This window comes from Poecilia reticulata, linkage group LG9 (assembly GCF_000633615.1).
Source record: "Poecilia reticulata strain Guanapo linkage group LG9, Guppy_female_1.0+MT, whole genome shotgun sequence".
Taxonomy (NCBI): Eukaryota; Metazoa; Chordata; class Actinopteri; order Cyprinodontiformes; family Poeciliidae; genus Poecilia; species Poecilia reticulata.
Genome location: NC_024339.1, coordinates 8,754,123 through 8,773,462, shown reverse-complemented (window position 1 = coordinate 8,773,462; position 19,340 = coordinate 8,754,123). Strand labels below are relative to the sequence as shown.

The following is a 19,340-nucleotide window of genomic DNA, read 5'->3' as shown; positions in this document are numbered from 1 at the left end:
TATATATATAAACATTTTAATTATTTTTTTAACCATCTTTTGAAATGATCTGGTTTTCCTCTGTCACACTTTCATTCTGCCTCCAGGTCCTGTCCCCACTGTCCGACTCAATCCTGGCGGAGAAAACTGTCACGGTGGTGGACGACAAAGTGACCATCACAGAGCTGGGGGTCCAGCTGGTGACGGGACTGTCGATGGGCCTGCAGTTGAGTCCAGGAAGCAACAGGGCCATCCTGGCTACGACCAGCACACAGGAAGTTCTGCAGAACCCCAAACAGGTCAGAACAGATTACGTTTATCAGAGCAATCTGTGGGTTTATTAAAGGAAGTTATAAAATACAATTTAGATGATAATCTGTGATTAATTTCAGAATTTTCCAATTAAACATCTTGTAAAGTATAATTAGTTTTGCTGTGTTTATGGCACTTAAGGCAACAGGATATTAAACGTGCTGTTTTGTATCTGTCTGCCGATCTTTTTTTTTTTTTTTTTTTAGGCAAACAAAAACACTTCTGGATCGTTTAGATAATTTTGGAAGATAAAACATGCAGGTTATATGTTAATGGGAATAATCATTATCTGTTTTGAAAAGTGGAAACGGAGCTGTAATTACCTCGTCTTCTCTCCGCTAGCCGCTACGGTGTCTAGCTTCGTCTAATGCTGATTGTAATGTATGACATTAAAACCAAATACATGTAATTGCGCAGCATTTAGGCAGGTCTGATTACCACAGAGAATGGTGTTAATTTCACACAGTAGTGTTTATCTACTTTATCTACATTTCAGTTAAAAAAAGAGCAAAACCTGTTGTTTTGAAAGGAAAAGGCATATTCCTCCAGACAGATGAGGATGAACAAATTGTGAGCCTTCCTGTGCTCAAGTACACACGTCCGTTTGTTTGTTCGTTCCGCGCTCTCCCCCCTCCCGGCGGTCTTAAACTCGAGGTTTGAGAGCTGGAGTGTGACAGACATGTTTTCTTCTTCTTCTTGGGCAGCAGCTAAAAGTGGAAACTTAATCTCAGAGCATGCGAGTGTGAAATCACAGCCACGGCACCAAAATATGACTTGTATTCAAAATGCGGCTGTTCTATCAAACTTTCCGTCTTGCTAATTTGGTAAGGCAACTTGAATTGTAGCGTCTCTGATTTGCCAAGCCCTCTCGTGTGTTCTCTGTGCTTTGCTACTTTCCTTAACCTCTCTTTCCCTAGCAGAAGAGGCGGGGAGGGAACAGGCGCTTATCTCTACATCTCCTCACGCGCAGTGTGAAGATAAGCAGGCAGCGTTGCTCGTCTGGTGGCAGTAATTAGGAAACATTTGCAGACCACAGTGGGGAGCTACTTGTTCCTCTTTTGGGATTTGTCCTTCGGCAACATTAAACGGCCAGTTGTTAGGCTTCAGCACAAGGCGGCTTTAAGAGCAAATATATGGCAAATCCTTATTGGCACGAACAATGTTTGATGTCGCCCTTTGATCTCCTTTTTCTTTCCCCTTAATCTGTTTCCCTTTTTAACTTTCGAGAGAGTTACCACAGAGTTTGCGAGCTATATCTTCGATTTAATTCAAGCCTTAAATTCCATCTATCCGTTCGTTTGTTATCCATCCGTCCATCTGTTTGTCTGCTACCATTGAAATGGATGCAAATTACAGTTTCTGATCAGTTGGTTGACGTAAATGACTTCTCGGTCATCTGATTAAATAAAGGTTGCATAAATACTTCCCTCCCTCTCTCCCTTTCTCTTTTTTCTTTCTTTTGTCTTCCCCTCGTCTCTTCTCTCTCACTGTGTCACTCACTTAACAGTTTTAACCTTCAGAGGTAGCTCACATGATCTGCTCCAGTCTTTTACCACGATATATAAAGTTGGAAACAAGTTTCACAGTTATGTTTTGACAGAAAAGGGCATTCCTCAGACAGATATAGGTCCATTACATTCACGTTGCAGAAATGAAATAGTTTTGAGTGTATTTGCACATGTTGTATGTTTAAGATTTTTGTAACTATGTTTTTTTATTTTTTGCATGCTGCCGTTCTTGGCAAGGTCTTTCGTATAAGAGATATTTTGATTTCAATGAGAAAACCCTGGTTAAGTTATTATGATTATTGTTTCTACAAGTTTTATTTCCTCTGTCTTTTCCTTCCTCAGGAGGCTTTGATCAGCGCCTGGCTCCAGTTCAGTGATGGCTCTCTGGCTCCGCTGGATCTCTACAACACAGACTTCTTCGTGCTAACGGTCATGTCTCTGAACGAGAGGGTGGTGACTGTGCAGCAGGACCCCTCGTGGAAGTGGCCTATCATCGTGACGGAGGCGGAGGGTCAGGGCTTGTTCATTAGGGTGGAAATGACTGTCAGCGAAGCTTGCCAGAAGTTGAAGCGCCGCAGCGTCCTGGCCGCGGGAAACTGTAACGTCAGGGTGGCGTTTGGTCCCGGCGAAGGCTCAAGGGGAGGCAGCAACGACTACGGCCCAGACGGAGACGACGTGGAGAACAGAGGCAGGCTCTCATCACAGGACAGGACCGGCCTGGACACCCACTACTACGGCAGCTCCATCTCTGACATAGAAGACGCGGGGTCGAGGAGAGCGACCACGACCAGAAGTGCTATCATACGCAGGCCTAAGCTCTCTGACAACGGTGGCCGAAACATGCCAATTGACTTTGCAGACTTCCCCGCCCAGGTGGATCTTCCTCACGGCCGCAACACCGACGACGACCTCATGCACGGCGGTCGCGGACTCACCGACCTGGAGATTGGCATGTACGCTTTGCTCGGCGTCTTCTGCCTTGCCATCCTGGTCTTTCTCATCAACTGCATTTCCTACACCCTTAAATACCGCCACAAGGAGCTCTCCATCGAGGGCCAGGAGAACCTGAACCACGCCCACGACTGGGTGTGGCTGGGGAACGAGGCGGAGCTGCTGGAGAGTCAGATCAGCCTGTCGCCGCAGCAGGAGGAGCAGACCTCCATGATAGACTCCAGCAGCGGCCTGGAGGAGGGCAGCCACCTGCTGAACGGCGGCTCCGTGCAGAAGAACGTGCAGGGACAGGTGCACCGCGCCGCGGACACGGCAAAGGACGTCAAAGGAGACTCTCCCACCACCAAGAGGAAAAGAGTGAAGTTCACCACGTTCACCACTCTTTCTTCGGACAATAGCCACCCGGCTGTCAGCACGCTCACGGGAAGCCACAGCCAGGACATTAAGTGGGTGTGCCAGGACGTGCAGCTGGGAGACTCCAAGGAGTTGCGTAACTACATGGAAAGGTTAAACGACAGTGCTTTAAAAGAGGTGGCGTAATGTACAGCGTACACTTGCTACAAACTCACCCTTTTGCCTTTCAGAGGAGAGTGGGTCTCAACAGATCCGTGTCTGGGGAAAGAGGAGGAGGAGGACGTTTGGACACAGAATCACCTCAAACTGCCAAAGGATCTTCAGATTTAAGAGAACGGCCGTGAATCCACTCATTAAAAAAAAACAAAAAAAAACATACACACACACGCACACGCACACACACACACACACAAACAAGGCAATCAGGTGGATCATTTCCCTTTTAGTTCATTAGATGATGATCTTTTTATTGTTGTTTTGTTAATACAGGAATTAGAATCCAGAAAACCAGGACGGATCCTGACAGTCAAGTGACTATTAAACGATTTTTAAACAAACTCTCTACAACAGCTGGATAGACGTTAAGAACGTGTGTGCACATCAAATTGTTTTGGAGGTTTTGTATCGCTTTGGATACTCATTTCATAACCCCCCACACTCCCACAACCCCACCCAGTCGACGGAAGAGTTCTGGATGAAAGCGGGCCAAGATGAGCTTCTGCATGTTGTTGGTACCAAGAAAAAAAAAAAAATGGCACAAATTTCCAATTCTTTCTTATCCTTCTTTAGCAAGGCAGAAAACCTGTTATGTACAAACCGAACATTCTCCAAATCATTGTATTGTTGCTCTGTATATGGTATTTTCATAACAATTAAGGAATACACAATAATGTCCAAACTGTGAATTCGCTCTTTTTTTTTGTCCACTCATAAGCCCAGCTGAGATTTCTTATTAATCTGATGTTACTATAATCAAACACAATGAGCATAACTCTTCTCGCAACTTGCCATTCGAAGAAATACGTTTCCGAATTCATCAAATTTATAAGACACATGAACCGTCTGCAGCCATGACAGCCAAGCATGTGGGGAAGCTTTTAGCATAGGAGACTTGACAATGTGATAATGTGATATTTCACACATAACCCACACAGATTTTTAGTTTCTGAACTTGTCAGGACTGGAAAATGTCAGCAACAGGGATGTTTTCTTCTTCTTTTTTGATTTTTGAAGTCATGTGTAGAGTACTTGTGAGCAAATAATATGTTATCTGCAACAGACAGGCAGACTGGAGAAAGTAGGACAAGTTCTTATTTGACAGTCAAGAGCAAGCAGATTAATCTAAAATGACCCAAACTCTTTGCAATCAGTTTGAGAGATGACCAATGTTTTGTTACCCCTACAAACTGCCTACAGACTACAAACTGCCTTTTAAAAAATTCACGATAAATTGAATATAATTCAGTTCAAGTGTAATTTTTTTTCTTTTTGTTTGTCTAAGATTGGTAAAACACAGAAAAATGCTTTATTTATGTGTTTTAACAACAAACAGATCACAGTTTTTATAAATCTCAGTATTTGAAACAAAATCTTTACAGTCTTGAATTCTCCAGGTTCAAATTTGGCCACTCTTAAATATTTTAGATCTTGAACCAGATTTGTAGATCTGAGATGACGTTCAAGTTTGGAAAGCTAAAGAAGTTCTGAATGGCAGCATTAGCTCTGTAGCACTGCAATCTGAGTTTGTTTTATGGTCAAATCTCCGATGAGTGAGTTAGCTGAGAACTGTTCCCTGAAAAAAACAAAGAAAAAAACCCACAAAATAAATGGATCTAGCTGTTAACATTTCTGTTCCTCTTTGTCTTGTAAAACCATAGATATTAGACAATCCAGGATTTATTATGCATACAAAACTCAAAGAATAATTTCAAGGTGTGGTAATGTTTTCCTTTGATCATTCTGCTAATTGCACAAATAGCAATGATCATTTAAAAACCTCCTAAACAAAGCCGTTCAACTGATAAATTGTGTGTTTTTCAGGAAATGTTATTATCTTCCCAGTAGGGTATGGGGCTTGTTTATTTTCCATTAGGCAGGAAGGAAATTCACTTAATGTGCTGCTGCACATTGGGCTTTATTGTTAACCCCCAAAACTTACAATATTACTTTAAAGAAGAGAGGCTGAAATACATAAGTGTACTTCTTGGATGCAATTTATATTAGCTAAGGCTACCCTCATTTGATTTATTTCTTAGTCTTAATCTGTGTGGAAATTCTAAATTGTCAAATACTTTGGCAGGAATATTCATAACATGAGAGAAAATGAGTACAAAGAAACATTAAATATTGTATGTAGATATTAGGACTTTTGTTCTGCAGCCTCCAGGATCTCATTAACTGAACAGCTGTGGATTGTGGCAAATCTGTAAAACCTTGTTTCAGTGAAAATAGGAACTTAAAACTGCTTCATTCTCAATTCTGTTTTTTTCCCCTGCCATTTAACATCCTATCATGATGTTATTGCCACTGTGTCACATATGCAGAAGGATGCTACTTAACAGTCTGTGGAATTTCCTTCTAAATACAGGAGGTTCCTGCACCTCTACTGTGGGTTTCTCTCCTCTAAGCCAGAAGGAATCAAATGTGCGAGGCTTTTTTCAGCAACCTCTGATCCGATCACGCTGAAGCTCAGGGTCATTTCACATGAAGCACTAGCAGTGTTTTAAAGATAGATTTTAAATGAATCAACTATAAATTTCCCCCCCATTTCTTCCTTGTTGTCCTTTCTTGTCATCGCTAAACACAACACCAGAGTTACTCTTCCACAATTATCTCCTTTCCAACCTCCGTCCTTCAAGTCACCAGAATCCTGCCTACATGCACAATTTGGATGTGTGCGTGTTTCTCCTCACCGGGCAGCGCTGTGACATACTGATGTGCAAAGTTTCATCTGATAAGAGAGCTCACAAGTAAAGCATTAAAAAGTCTTGGTCTGCTTTCAGCCTCCCTTCCTATACCCAGGTGACCGAACCACACAGGTGAGTGTGTGCAGCAACCGGGCTTCTCCGGTCAGCATCGAGGAGCCAGACAAAGTACCGACACACTCATCCCAATCGTACCAGGGAGGCATTGATCACGTTCAAAACAGTTTGGTAACTGTTGTTTTTGTCGCACATAATGAGTGTGATGCATTATTAATTGACCCTTTGGGTTCCTCTCCAAGCCACTCCATCCATTATCTTTAATATTACAGTCCTCTATTAGTCCAGGGGCCAAGAAATGCAAAGAACTGGTTTGGCGTTTATTTGAAAAGATAGAAAGTTGTTTAGAAAAATTTCCTAGACGCTATGTAGCACAAGTTACTGTTTCTCCTTAGACCTGAATGTCTTCTTTTCTGCTGTCCATGTGCAGCATGTGCAGTGTGCTGGGAGTTTGTGGGTATGAGAAGGATTTCAACAGTCAGCACCAGGGGTATGATTTATGGACCGGGTGGAGGGGCTGTTGCAATTTAAGCACCTCTGCAGGTCTTTCTGTGATCATATGACCATTTGTCAGGGGCCTCCGATTCTTCAGTTAGGAACTGAGCGGTCCGACCCACCGTTTCCGTCCCGCCTGGGCCCAGGTTTTATATGTGCTCACACCTGCTAGGATGCTGCACAGGAGGCACATTGAATATTCACTACCTGTCCTGTGGCACGGAAACCCGGGAATCTCGTTTTTGTCAGCCTCGAAGTCTCGGCTTCCTTTTAAACGAAAAGAAAAGAACTCTCCCCAGGCTTTCATCTTAAATGGATTTTTAATTAAATTGATGATGTGAGACCAACAAACTTCTACTAATGGTTGACTCTGCTCCCTGTGGTCCTGAAGTGCCAAGCCCAGATTTGCAATTTCCAAATAATTATTCGCCGCATGATTTATGTTGCCTCCTTGAATTCGTATTAAACGTAAGCCCGCGCTAGTTTCGGAACAACTGAGCCCTCGCGCGCTCGTTTTCGGAGAGGAGCAAATGAGCAGAAGCCGACAAGGACGGCACGACACTCTGGGTCAACCAGTTTTACAAATTGTTCCACTGGGACCTAAACACAACATTGTTCATAAGAACACCCCTTTGCAAAGTCTGTGTGTCCTGGTACACAATCTCCCACTGGGACCGTATGCCAGACACACTTAATAAATATGTTCAGAGGACATTCTGACCCTCACCTGAAGACATGCAGGTGCAGAGGATAATGAACTGATTTCCTTGATTAAAACAAAACATTAAATCATTTAAAAACGTGCATGGTGACGCGTTCCAAGAGTTTTTTTCTGTTCGTTTTAGAACGGTGGCTTGCAGCTAATGAAAGCCAAAAAATGAAGTTGCTCAAAACCAATTTAGAAAAATGTATTTTAATACAGCAATGTTATGTAATGGGCTATAAAATATATTTAGATGCATTGGTATGTTCTAAAATATAGTCAAAAAAAGACATTCAAGTCACTAAACATTTTCTATTTTACATTTCAAAATGTTTAAAAATAGAACAAATTACAGTTTGACTGAATGTGATAGTAATTGGGAAACTTCAGCGATTAGTTTTTTAGCTTTGTTTTCTTTTCTGCTGACCATCAAATGACCTCTGCTCAAAGGTCAAGATGAACTAAATTGCTCAAAACTCCAAAACTGTCCCGCTAAGCATCAACAGTCATGCCCCTTAGGGTTCAACATTGTCTGAACCCTAAATGTGATGTTAGTCAGGCGTTCTGTTCAGAACAAGTCGGGCTCAATGCACACAGTGGTTAAAAAACAAAACAAAACAAAAAAAATCAGCAGCTTTCTGAGAGGCTTTTTCTGTCATCGAGAGAACAGAAAGTCTGAGGCTTACCAAGCTGCACCTGGAAGCAAAAGCATTCCTCATTTTATCTGTAAAAGATTTATCTTGATACCTGCACTGTTTTACTACAGTCATGCCACAATTCGTACCAATAAGAGCCTCCAACCTACTGCGAGGGCTTGTATGTGATATTCCCGAATTGTTGCCATAAAGCCAGATTGATGTATGCCGCTGAAGCGCTTTACGGTTGCTTATTTCACAGATGATCTGTCTGAGCGAACAATCTCAACTAGCTGCTGTGCTCAGTCCTGCAGAAAACAGCCAGTCAAGTGACGAGAACAAATTCTCCAGAACAGGAGCCCGTGAGCGAGGCTCTACATACGTTATCATCTCTGCAGCTTTAACCTGTCTGTGCAAAGAGCGAAGCGTTGGAAACGCGTCAGCTCTGAATTATGCCGCACATTTCTCGAAGGCTTGAAATCTCTGTCAACAGCCCTGGGATCTTAAAAAAGGCCCGTGGAAACGCAGGCGATTAGCCGATTTGCCTAATTGGTCATTTTCTTTAACATGATGTGTTCATTAGCTTATCTTAATTAACATGTGATGACACTTTGTAATCCTCCATTTACTAGAGCAACATCTTTGAGGACATCTGTGAGCTGCTCATTACACAGGTAAGACATTGTGATACAATTAAAATAAAGCAGCTTAACTTTCTGTAGATTTGGCTTCTGTGTGGTCCAAAGAAAGGCTTTGGCACACAGCTGGGCAAAGATATTAATTAGATAATACAGAAACGTATGTAGTCCTAAAACCATAAATCATTTGAGGAAACTGATACTTTTTACCATTTGTTTAGTGATGTATCGGCTGTTTTCATACTTCTGCAAGATGTGATTTCCTGTTAAAGATGTTTCCAGACAATGTGCAGATGCTTTCGCAGCAGTCTACAAAAATAGGTAACATCCTGTGTAAAGCTCTCTTAAACCATATGGACTCGCTTGTCAGACGAGCTAACTCCAACAGGCCAACTCCAACGGGGGCTTGCAGCCCTTCAATATTTATTCACTTCTAAGCATAGGCCTGTCGTCATAGTGATAATTCAACAGCACAGGCAAGTACCAGGCAAGTGCAGGGGGGGGGAGTGGGGGTGCTTGAGCACCTGCCCCTTTTGCTCCTTGCCCCCAAGTGCCCTTTTGGTCAATTTTTTCTTTTTTTTTGGTATTATTATTTTCTAAGCCCTCTTCTGACACATAACATGTACTAAAATTATTTATTTATTTTTGTAGAACATAATAAGCCCTCCGGTCACCTTGTTACCTTTGACCTTTTGCCCGTGACAAATGTTGCAGTTGCCTCTCGCACAGTGAGATAAGGCGGCTAACTGTGGCGATCAACGTAGCGAACGTTCCAGATTACAGAACAGTTTTTGGTGAATTAAAACGTTTTTGGTGAATAAAGTGGAGTAGACTTGCTACTTGTCAGATGACGGAAAACGTTGAAGTATCGTTTCTGCTTCAGCTCGGAGTCGCGGTTTAAGCAGAGAGGTAATGAAATACAACAGACACTGACAGGCCTCTGTGTCTGCCTTTCTCTGAAGAACTACTGAGCGGGAGGAGACAGCCAGGTGAGGAGAAACTGTTCTTATCTTTCGATTCAGTATTTTTACCATACAGACATTAGGCTGTTTTTGATGTGCTATTAGCTAGCTGCTAGCTAAAGACTTTGCTAGCAAAGCAAGATAACTGAAAAGCTTCATCCCTGTATTGTTAATGATATCAGTCATTCTTCAGTATTGCTTATGCCATAGGGGCACATCGCCCGTCCAAAACCTGTCATCTCCATAATGGATACATGTCTTCTAATTTCCTTTGTTGCACAATGTACATTGCATTTATTCCAGTGTTAGGTAAATGTATCTTGAAGGAGAATAGCACTTAAATAAAAGTCCAACAAGGATATTCATTTAGAATTAAAAATAACTCACCCTGAACTACCATGATAGATGTAATGTATGCAATAAAAGTGTGTCATTAATGAAGGGGAAAAAACTCAATCCAGACTTTAAGTAAGTTTAGGGTTTGGTTCACAGAGTATCCAGTTAAAAATGTTTCCCAATTATTCAATGAAAAAAATTAAATTGTAATCAAAACTTTTGGAATTGTAATGATTTCTTTTTTAAAAACAAAATGTTTTATTTAAAAAACATTTTTTTAATTAAATATATATATTTTTTTGTCTCGTGAACTTAAAAAGCTATTTGCCAAATATAAACTTTTTTTTGCACACATCAGTAATCTTTTGTTGTGATTTTAGGCACTGCCCATGACGTCATGTGACAAGCACTGGACAAGTTTCTGTGTCCTTGTGATCATTTCAGAGTTTATTCAAAGAATAAACCTAACAAAGGTGTTTTATCGAAATATTCCAATTTAAAAGGTTGTGTTGTAATTTTTTTTTTAATCACCTCATTAGACTATTATTAAAAATGTTCCATTAATATACTGTTGCTGCGTTTTGACATATGGTCAGCTTGCCTCAGATCTTATGACAATCCCTTTCTGAGAGGGAAGAATGCTTGTTGCTACTGACCTCAGGTTTAATTCATGAACAGATCAACTTGGTGGTAAAAAGCGCTGTTTGGCGTGTTTCACAAGAGGCAGAAGGTTGTTATTCTAGAAAGCAACACTTTCCTCCTCTCCCAGATGTAACATTCATTATTTAATCCAAGTAGACTTGATCTCATCCATGCAGGGAAACACATTTTACCAAACTGCAGAACAGCAGCGATGCTCTTTTGGGAGTGCAGTGGTTTCTTTCATGAAACCACAACATGAAGCCCCATTGTCCCCGTGTGCCGGTGTCATGAAGATTAAAGATTAACCGATGCAAGAAAGACCTTTTCCTGGCCATTTATTCTCATATTCCTTTGTTACCTCATTGACTTTACTGCTTATCTTTCAGTTCTCTGTTGGTTCAGCAGTCTTGTAGAGGGCTGAGCTGCAGGGGGGAGATGAGTAGCTGGGGTTCTGCTTACTAGGGTTCCTCGCAGGCAGGGAGCCTAAAAAGCCTGAAACAAAAAGTTTTTTTTTTCTTGCGTTGCATGTTTTAAACATCTAATGAGTTATTGTCATAATGGAACAATGGATGCTTTCTGAGGTCCCATCCCAACACCCACAGGGCCTGGATGGAGCAAAAAGGTGAGGCCGTTCCCCAAGAAAGGGAAATCTAGGTACCAAAAAATGTGAAAGAAAAAGTAAGAAAGAAAAAAGGGAGACGATTGTTTTTTTGTTGTTGTTGATGTGTTTTTTTTTTTTTTTGCTATATCCTATGAAAACATTTCTCATCTCTACTAGTTGGTTATATTTCTAAACTTCTGGATGCTCCAGGGAGCATTGTTGGATTCGAAAGCGAAAAGAACATCATATCACCCTCATAAGATTTCTGACAGAAATGTCAAAACAATAATCAAGAGTTTTTGAAGAAACAAGGAGCACTCAAAGAGTGACTCTAAAAGACCTTAAAAAAATTCAGCTTTTCCCATGAAAACAACTAACAATATGCTAAACCACAATGGCCTCCAGTCATATTCAATGTTTCCACTATTGCCAAGCAAGGCGGTAATTATAAACACACAGCCAAAGAAACCTTCATGTAGTTTCAGAGAAAGAAAGTCAAACTAGCAAGTCATCTGATTTGTATTTAAAACAAAGTGTCTGTGAAAATAATTGAATATTAGAGAACATTAAAAGGACTTGCAGAACTTTCAACTCAACTACATTTTGGAAAAAAAAATACAAATTCTTTGTATTGTGTGGATTGGTTGGGTTACTTGGATTACTACTGACATCTGGTGTGATTCTCATGTCAGTGACCCCGTTACAAATATTTAAACTCAGAAAAGCACCAATGTGTTCATCACCAGCTTTTCTCCACTCCACATTTAACCTTTCTGCCCCTCGAAGATGGTAATATAGCAATATTGGCAAAGTCATCATGAACTACAGGGATAAACCAAACAGTCTAACTAATCTTGACAACAACAAACTTTAGAGATTTTTAAAAAAATAAAAAAGGTGATGTAATAAGGTGAGCTTTAACTTAAGAAAAAAAATCTACATAATCTTCTTCGCAAAGCCTTGTCTACAGGGCAGAATGAGGCAAACATATTTCGATGAGTTTTCTACTACTGATTTTCATGCTAAACTCATCTTATGCTCAGAGTTGGTTAAAAACTCTTTTTCTCATACCCTGACACTACTAAACACTGGACTTTGATAGCTACTACAGTAGTACTATCACCTGACTGAGCACGTTGTTTTTGGCATTAAATGGCAGTAGCTAAGATGATGCACCTTTCAAGACACAAAAGGATATTCAGCTCAAATTACATAAGCATCCAATATGGAATTATTTCTTCAAATAAACACCAAATGCGGTGGATTCTTCTCATAAGTATGCATGTTTTACACAAAAGAACTTAGACAAGGTGTCTTCTCCCAAGAAATTTGTGTTTTTCTTTTTTTCTTATACTCTGGCCCATAAACTGCATATCCAATCCCCAGTGCTGTGCAATTCTGCCCGAGTAAGGATTCAGTGTGTCAGAAATTCTTCTCAACATGAGAGGCGAGCCACCGCACAAGAATTATGACCCGGAGATATTGTGTTGAGTTTTCAAACATCAAGCTGTCTGCTGAGCCGCGGCTGTGTGGCTCTCGGACCAAATTAAACAGGAAACGGCTGTCTCCGAGCCTGGTGGCTGGGAGGCTTCAGCGTTAAAAAAATGATCCACAATGACGTTGATTTCAGCCTGTGCCTGATGAAACTAAGAAGTAATATGCTGACTTTAGCCAACAGGGAATACAAAACCCAGCATTACACCTCTGTGTTAACAACCTTTTTCCTCACCGCCCACTATAGGCTGCGCTTTTTTGTAATATAAATAATTAAGGCACTCTACAGTACTTTGAGTTTGCCTTAGGACATACAAACCACAGCCCTAATCATGAAAGCAGACTTTGAAGGCACATGCCATGATTAAAGAACAGTATCTCCGTCCCTGTCTGCATTTAAAATGCGGGGCCTGAATGAGCTCTTACTCCATTATTGATTCCCGATGCTGATAATGTTCTGTGCGAGCAGTGCTGTTTAATGTAGGAATAAACATCTTTAATATACAAATTGAAAAATAAAGTGGAATATAAATTTTTCAGTATCACCCAGTGGCTATAAAGCTTGCATTAAGGCAGCACAAGCTTGGCAGAGCAGAAACATAAATATATACATATATTTAAAAAGAAAAAAAAAAGCACAGTGGTAAAAGAAAAATCCTTTTAGCAGCTGTGTCAAGACTTTTATGTTCTGAAAGTTCTATGAATTTAAGGAATAATATGATGAACAAAGAATGGACAGGCAGATATATTATTTATAGATGGGTGGATGACAATATGGAGGAAGACAGATTAATCAATAGATGGATGCAGCATTTAGACAATGGAATTGGAAATAATCTATAGAAAAACATATTTTTCCAGTTTTCCTAAACCTGAAAAATGCATTTTTAGTAGGTAAAGAATGGACAAAACCATGCATCCATGGAATAGACTTTATTGAGCATAAATAGAAACACAAAACACTATTCCAGTCTTGAAGCATTTTCAAAGGGTAAAGTTAAAGTATAGTCAGTCTTAAAAATAATGAGATGAAAAAGGCACTGTGACGAAATGCAGTTAAACAAGACAGAGGCGATTTAGATTCATACGGCAAATGAACACAAACGAAAATCCATCCAACAGCCATTTCGTACGATCGGGAAGAGGAAGTGATTCTCTTGCTTTATATGTGCTTTTTTATATTTGCTGCATCTTTACTTACACTGACAGTAAACAGCTGTGAGCTCCCAAAGGCAGTGGTATATTTCCTGGAGTATTTCTTCAGTATTTCACATGATTTCTAAAGCCCTGAGTGTCCTCATAATAAAACTCGTTACAATAGCTCGTTCTCTACTTAAACTGACGTTTCAAAACACACACACACACACGCACACACACGCACACACACACCCACGCACACACACACACATCCTTATACAGCAGCATCAAACTTAAAAGCATCAGTCTTACAAATGCAGCAAAAACAGAAAATTCCTTAAAAACAAATACAATGGGATCTGTGACTTACAACGTAATGACATTATTTTTAACGTCTGTGCTCTTGTGTGCTGGTTACTCCAACAGTTAATTTCTAATTGGAGAATAATTTTGTGACACAATGAGCTATAATGAGACATTAACTGTGTTAATGGAAGATTCACAGTGGACTTAATAGTATGGCTTTCTTGTCATTTCATGTGTGCAGTGCATTCACAGGCAGTGGCACTCAAATGTTTAAGATTTTCTGCTTTTAATATTAGATTACACAGCAGGATTCGTAAAAGAAAAAAAAAAAGATGGATTGAAAATATTAAGCAAAGAATCATGATGGAATCAAAAGCTTAATTAGTAAAAGTATTAAGTCACTGTAAAGACTGCGATATAAGATATAAAATGTCTTTTTATAGGGATGAAGTAAAAAACACGTAAAAACAAGTCGGCTTTCTCGTTATATTAGAAAACATGAAAATATCACATTTTATGGCACCATTACTCAAATTAAGTGCAAATGATTTTAAAAAAAAAGGCAACAGGAGTAAACACGCAGTAGAAGGAGAGTTCACCAGAAATCAGTCATAGGACTCCTGCTCTGAAAGCCCCCTCAGTCAAGGTAAAACAACCACTGTACAAGAATCATCAAATCAAAAGAGCTACAATAAGCATAAATAAGTGTATAGTTGTAATATAATAACAAAAACAACCCAGAGCACTATAGGATCATAAGTGAACACTGATTGGACAGGATCTTTTGGCATTGTGACAGGTGAAGGCTGGTGTTATGGGTGCCGAGGTCAAGAGGAGGAGTATCTCTGGCGCTGACTTGCTGCTCTGCTCTTCTGCTTGTCATACTTGACAGAAACGATGAGGAAGACGAGCAAGGTGAGACCCTGGATACCCGCCAGGAGAAAGAAGTAGTAGTGCAGGGAGCAGCCGTTGATGTTGCCTGCAGGAGATGACACGAGGGAAATTAGCTTGGAGGGACGATCGAATTGGCATTCTGGAGACTCATCGTGACAAAAAGCAAAATCACGTACACACACACACACAATTAAAAAAAAGAATAAATTTGTACAACCAAAGTGTCAAGTGCTGTCGCACATTTAAAGAAATTCCAAAACAAAAAGGTAAAATGCCAACAGCTGACGCACGTGGCAAGCTGATATGTGTTAAGAGACAACAAAAAGAGCAGGCTTGATGTGAGAGCGTCAGGGAAAACACGATTCTGTCAGGAATCAAGATCCAACGGGAGCTGAAGGATGAGCGAGGGGAGCAGATGAGAGGGGCTCGTCTCGTCACTGCTAAACCTTCTGAAAATGAAGACAATTGACCCCGCACTTCAGCGTTGATACAGGAAGGCTCTATTGATGATGTGAGACGGAAGAATAAAAAAATAAATAACACGAGCAACATGGATCCTCAGCTGTGATCTGAGTCACACAGTCTTTCATCCGTTTTAAAGGGCTGTTTGTTTCCTCATGGGACCGGGATGAGATAAAACAAAAAAAATAGAAAGAGAATAAAACCGACTGTTCACTCGAACACATTGAGGATGGCAAAAGCAGACTCTGCCGATAAGGAAAAATAGTTGATCTCACGGAGACGATACGTGCAGATAAAATGTAATAATAATATTAATGGCTCGAATTCTCAATTGACCTCTTCCTGTTGGCTTTGTAGCTTTCAGCCAGCAGCTGCTAAGTGTCCTAATGTTTCCTGAACCCGTCGCCCTGATTCAGCCTGCAATGCTCAGGAGAAATATTCCAAACAAACACTGGTTTTGACTCTGGGGGTTTTAGGCTGACGGCAATACAATTGTCTTCACTGGAGACAATTGGATTAGTCTTAGAGCGGCTTTTGCCCCCTTGACCATGCGAGGCAGACCAATTGACGTTGCAGCTGACGGGATGAGATGATGCTCTGTATTAAGGGCATCATCTTTATTGCAAATACAGCCTTATGCAGAGGAAAGGAGATTAGACTTTTTACTGTGCAGCCTAAAATCACGCCTTTGTTTCCAAAAGGTCCTTTAAGGTGCGGTACAGCCAGCAGACACAAGAAAGCTGTTGCTCAAAAACGACATGATCAGGAATAAAGCCTCTTCTTCAGAAAGCTCCTATTAAAAAGAGGGTCATCACAGTAAATAAAAAGCTGGAGACAGAAAAGTGGGTTTGAATTTGATTAGATATGAAGGCAATTCTCAACACTCAGTCAGTGTACTTGAGCCACCTGGAAGCCTAACGGTTACCAGCTTTACAGCTCAGGACTGTGTTTATAGTCAAAGACTGTTCATCAGTAACAGGACAGATTGCACTGGAATTAGTTTTTTTCTTGCAGTTTGTGTTTTTCTTCCCGAAACCTTGGAGAGTTTAGTGTGTCGTATTTAGTCACGTCTAGTGGCACAATTAGCATATTACAACCATCTGTACGTTGTTCAAATAAAGAAAAATGATGCAGGATGTTAACAAGCCCAAGGACGATGACAGGGAGCGCTGTGAGGGCCTGGATTAATGGCAAACACAAAGAACTGAAACGGAGACGATTGAATCTATATGATGCTAAATGAAGGCAATTAAATATAATTAAAGGAGGCAGATATTTAAAATGGTATCTCTTTAGTTAGGATAAAGTCTAATATGAGGCTGCTGAATTATCAGCATCTGTCCTGCTGTATTCAGATGTTGAAATGAGTTTAACGAACTGAAGAACAAAGATTTCCTGCTATATAAAGTTCTGTAACAACTTCTATCTCAAGAGTCAGCAAAGACTGGTTTAACCTGTATATGTGTCTGCGCCATGAGAGACAGACGTACACTAATGTGACAGAGCTTCATGCGTTATGTAATTAATATCAGCAATAACCTACGTTTCATTTGGCTGTGCTGGTTACAGATATTTCATTTACTTTAATGTGTTACACTCGTTTCTTAATATCTTGAAGATGCATCAAACAGAGAAGTTACTTTGAAAGAAATCCTATTTGACCCCAATGATCCAAGAACTATTCATGCCATTTAGGATTAATTTGGAATTGATACGTTTATTTGAATTGTTTTAATGCAGAAAAGTCTTTCTGAATACACATGGAAATCTACCTTTCTAGACTTGGGTGCATCAACATCAGCACTGTTTTTCCCATGTTAATCTAGTCTGTTTGTCTAGAAACACAGCAGGAGGTGTGAACGCGCAATTGAACTCTGATATGAACCAAAAATGCAAACTTTGGTCTGCCTACAAACTATAAAGGTCTCTGTTTGGTTGAAGGGAACTCTGGAGTGGCTCATATGTATACGTGGTTGCGACAGGACCCGAGACTGCTCCAAATGCAGGAAGCGAGCTATATTGCAAAGCATTCTGGGTTAAAAGAACCAAAACAAACGCAAGAATCTAACACTAGAGGGAGAAATGAGTTGTGCTTTTACAAAAACGAGATCCTGCAACCTGCTAAAATCTGACGATACTCCATTTTTGTTAACATTTTGTGAAGAAAGAAGTCGCATTCATGTCTTCTTCCGAGGTTTTTATGTCGCTTCCTTGAGTAGTTCTTCATGCAGTGCTCCTACAGGTCAGGGGGTAAAAACAGGATTTTCAATTAGTTTGGAACACTTGACTGAGTGCAGTAAGAAAGCGAACCACACCAGCTGAAAATGTAGCAACTGTTGCAATTTTGGTCCCCAATTGAACCGGGTCTACCGGACGACCAGGTGTGAAAACACCCGTAACGTCACAGCAATGACTAAATGTGAACATTTTAAACCAAACACTCCTAAACTAATGCATTAGTCTGAGGCTTGTAAAGGCAGAATGTTCCTGTAAATGACTCAACAGGGCACATTTGACTGATCAAAGAGAAGGTTTTAGTCAATTTAACCAAGCGTCTGACTGCTTTGCATGATCTGTTACGATTGGTGAAGCAGATCACACACCATAATGTCACCACGCTTATCAAGCTTACAGATGTTCCTCCCTCCCCTCTCTCTGTTGTCTGCATGTTCTTGGAGATAATTAGAAATGGAGTGATTCTCTGTCAATGCTTTGTGCACTGGGGCATCTCTATAGTGTGAAAGCTTTGATCAAGGAACAGAGAGCTGGCTGATGACTCTGAAACCCTGCCAGAGCATAAATGAAATCATTGGCAAGTCAGACCAAAAAAAAAAAGAGAAAAAACTGACATACACTCCGACCCCTGCTGCAGCTTTCACCTACTCTGCTGTCATCCTAATCCATCAAAGGTTTAAATCCACAGAAACAGATCAAAAAACCAAAGCAGCGCTTGAATAATTCATGGAGGATAAGACAATGCACATTTACTGAGAATGGTTGTTTTTCTCTAGTCAATTTTTCTTTGACAGATAGGAAAACAAATGCTGCTGCAGTTAGTTTACTGAAGCGCTGTGCTGTAAGAAAAAGTAAGCAATAACGACAGGATCAAGTATGCAGACTGATGAACAAACAGGAGTTGTTTATAATCTTTTTACAGCAAAGATGAACTCCTTTTGCTCTGCAGATAAATAAGGACGGCATGAATGAGTAAAAGACTAAAAATAACATATTAAGTACCTTGAAAAAAAATTATACTTTACTTTTTGAAACTGATTACTGTTTAGGAACGTCTAATTAATAATCAATGACGTTCTGTTAATTCTTCAAAAATAAATCTGACATAATACAGAAAACTAACTGTTTTAGCCACAGGCCGCTACGCCAGATGAGGACCCACGCTTATTTTGTTACCACACACAAAAGGTAGGATGCTAAGGGTGGCTAAAACAAAAGCTCAGTGTTGGAGAATTTCAGCATCTAACAACCAGTCATCGCCATCTGCGAGCCAATCCCGCCATCACAAACGTGAACATGTAGCGTTTGCTAAACATTATTGAGACAATTTGCTTTGGTCAGACGATATTAAGCTTTTCTACAACAAACACTCCAGCTGGGGTTTGCTCATAGACAAAAGGCAAGAGATGTTATCTATGGTGGAGGATCTGTGATGCTGTGGGCCTGTGTCTCTTCCAAAGGCCTTTGGAATCCTGTTAGAGTGCATGAAAACAGTTTTGTTTTGTGTAAGAACTTGTGTGAAATATTAGCAAATGTGGTACACTGTAACATTTATCTGCTAAGCTAATTTGCAATATTTTAATAAAATCAGAAGAACTGTTATGAAGAAACTGCTTTCGATTTCATCAAAAATAATTAAAGTAGTTAAAGTTCAGTTTCATCCTCACATATCAACGCCTCATAAAGAGAAGGTTGTTTGTCCTAAGGAAGTTTTA

General features: G+C 40.3%; 2 protein-coding genes across 2 annotated transcripts in view; one reads left to right on the top strand and one right to left on the bottom strand.

The window, feature by feature from the left end:
* Positions 1-44: 44 nt before the first annotated feature.
* Positions 45-4,009, top strand: si:dkeyp-14d3.1 (transmembrane protein 132C). The gene is made up of 2 exons (XM_008417446.2): positions 45-278; positions 2,142-4,009. The coding sequence occupies exons 1-2, from the start codon at positions 45-47 to the stop codon at positions 3,288-3,290; spliced, it is 1,383 nt and encodes a 460-aa protein (XP_008415668.2). The 3' UTR covers positions 3,291-4,009.
* Positions 4,010-13,509: 9,500 nt separating this feature from the next.
* Positions 13,510-19,340, bottom strand: part of slc15a4 (solute carrier family 15 member 4) — a 31,390-nt gene continuing 25,559 nt past the window's right edge. Inside the window, exon 9 of the mRNA XM_008417447.2 lies at positions 13,510-15,013. Coding sequence (XP_008415669.1) covers positions 14,862-15,013 — 152 coding nt within the window. The 3' untranslated portion in view covers positions 13,510-14,861. The remainder of the gene's footprint in view (positions 15,014-19,340) is intronic.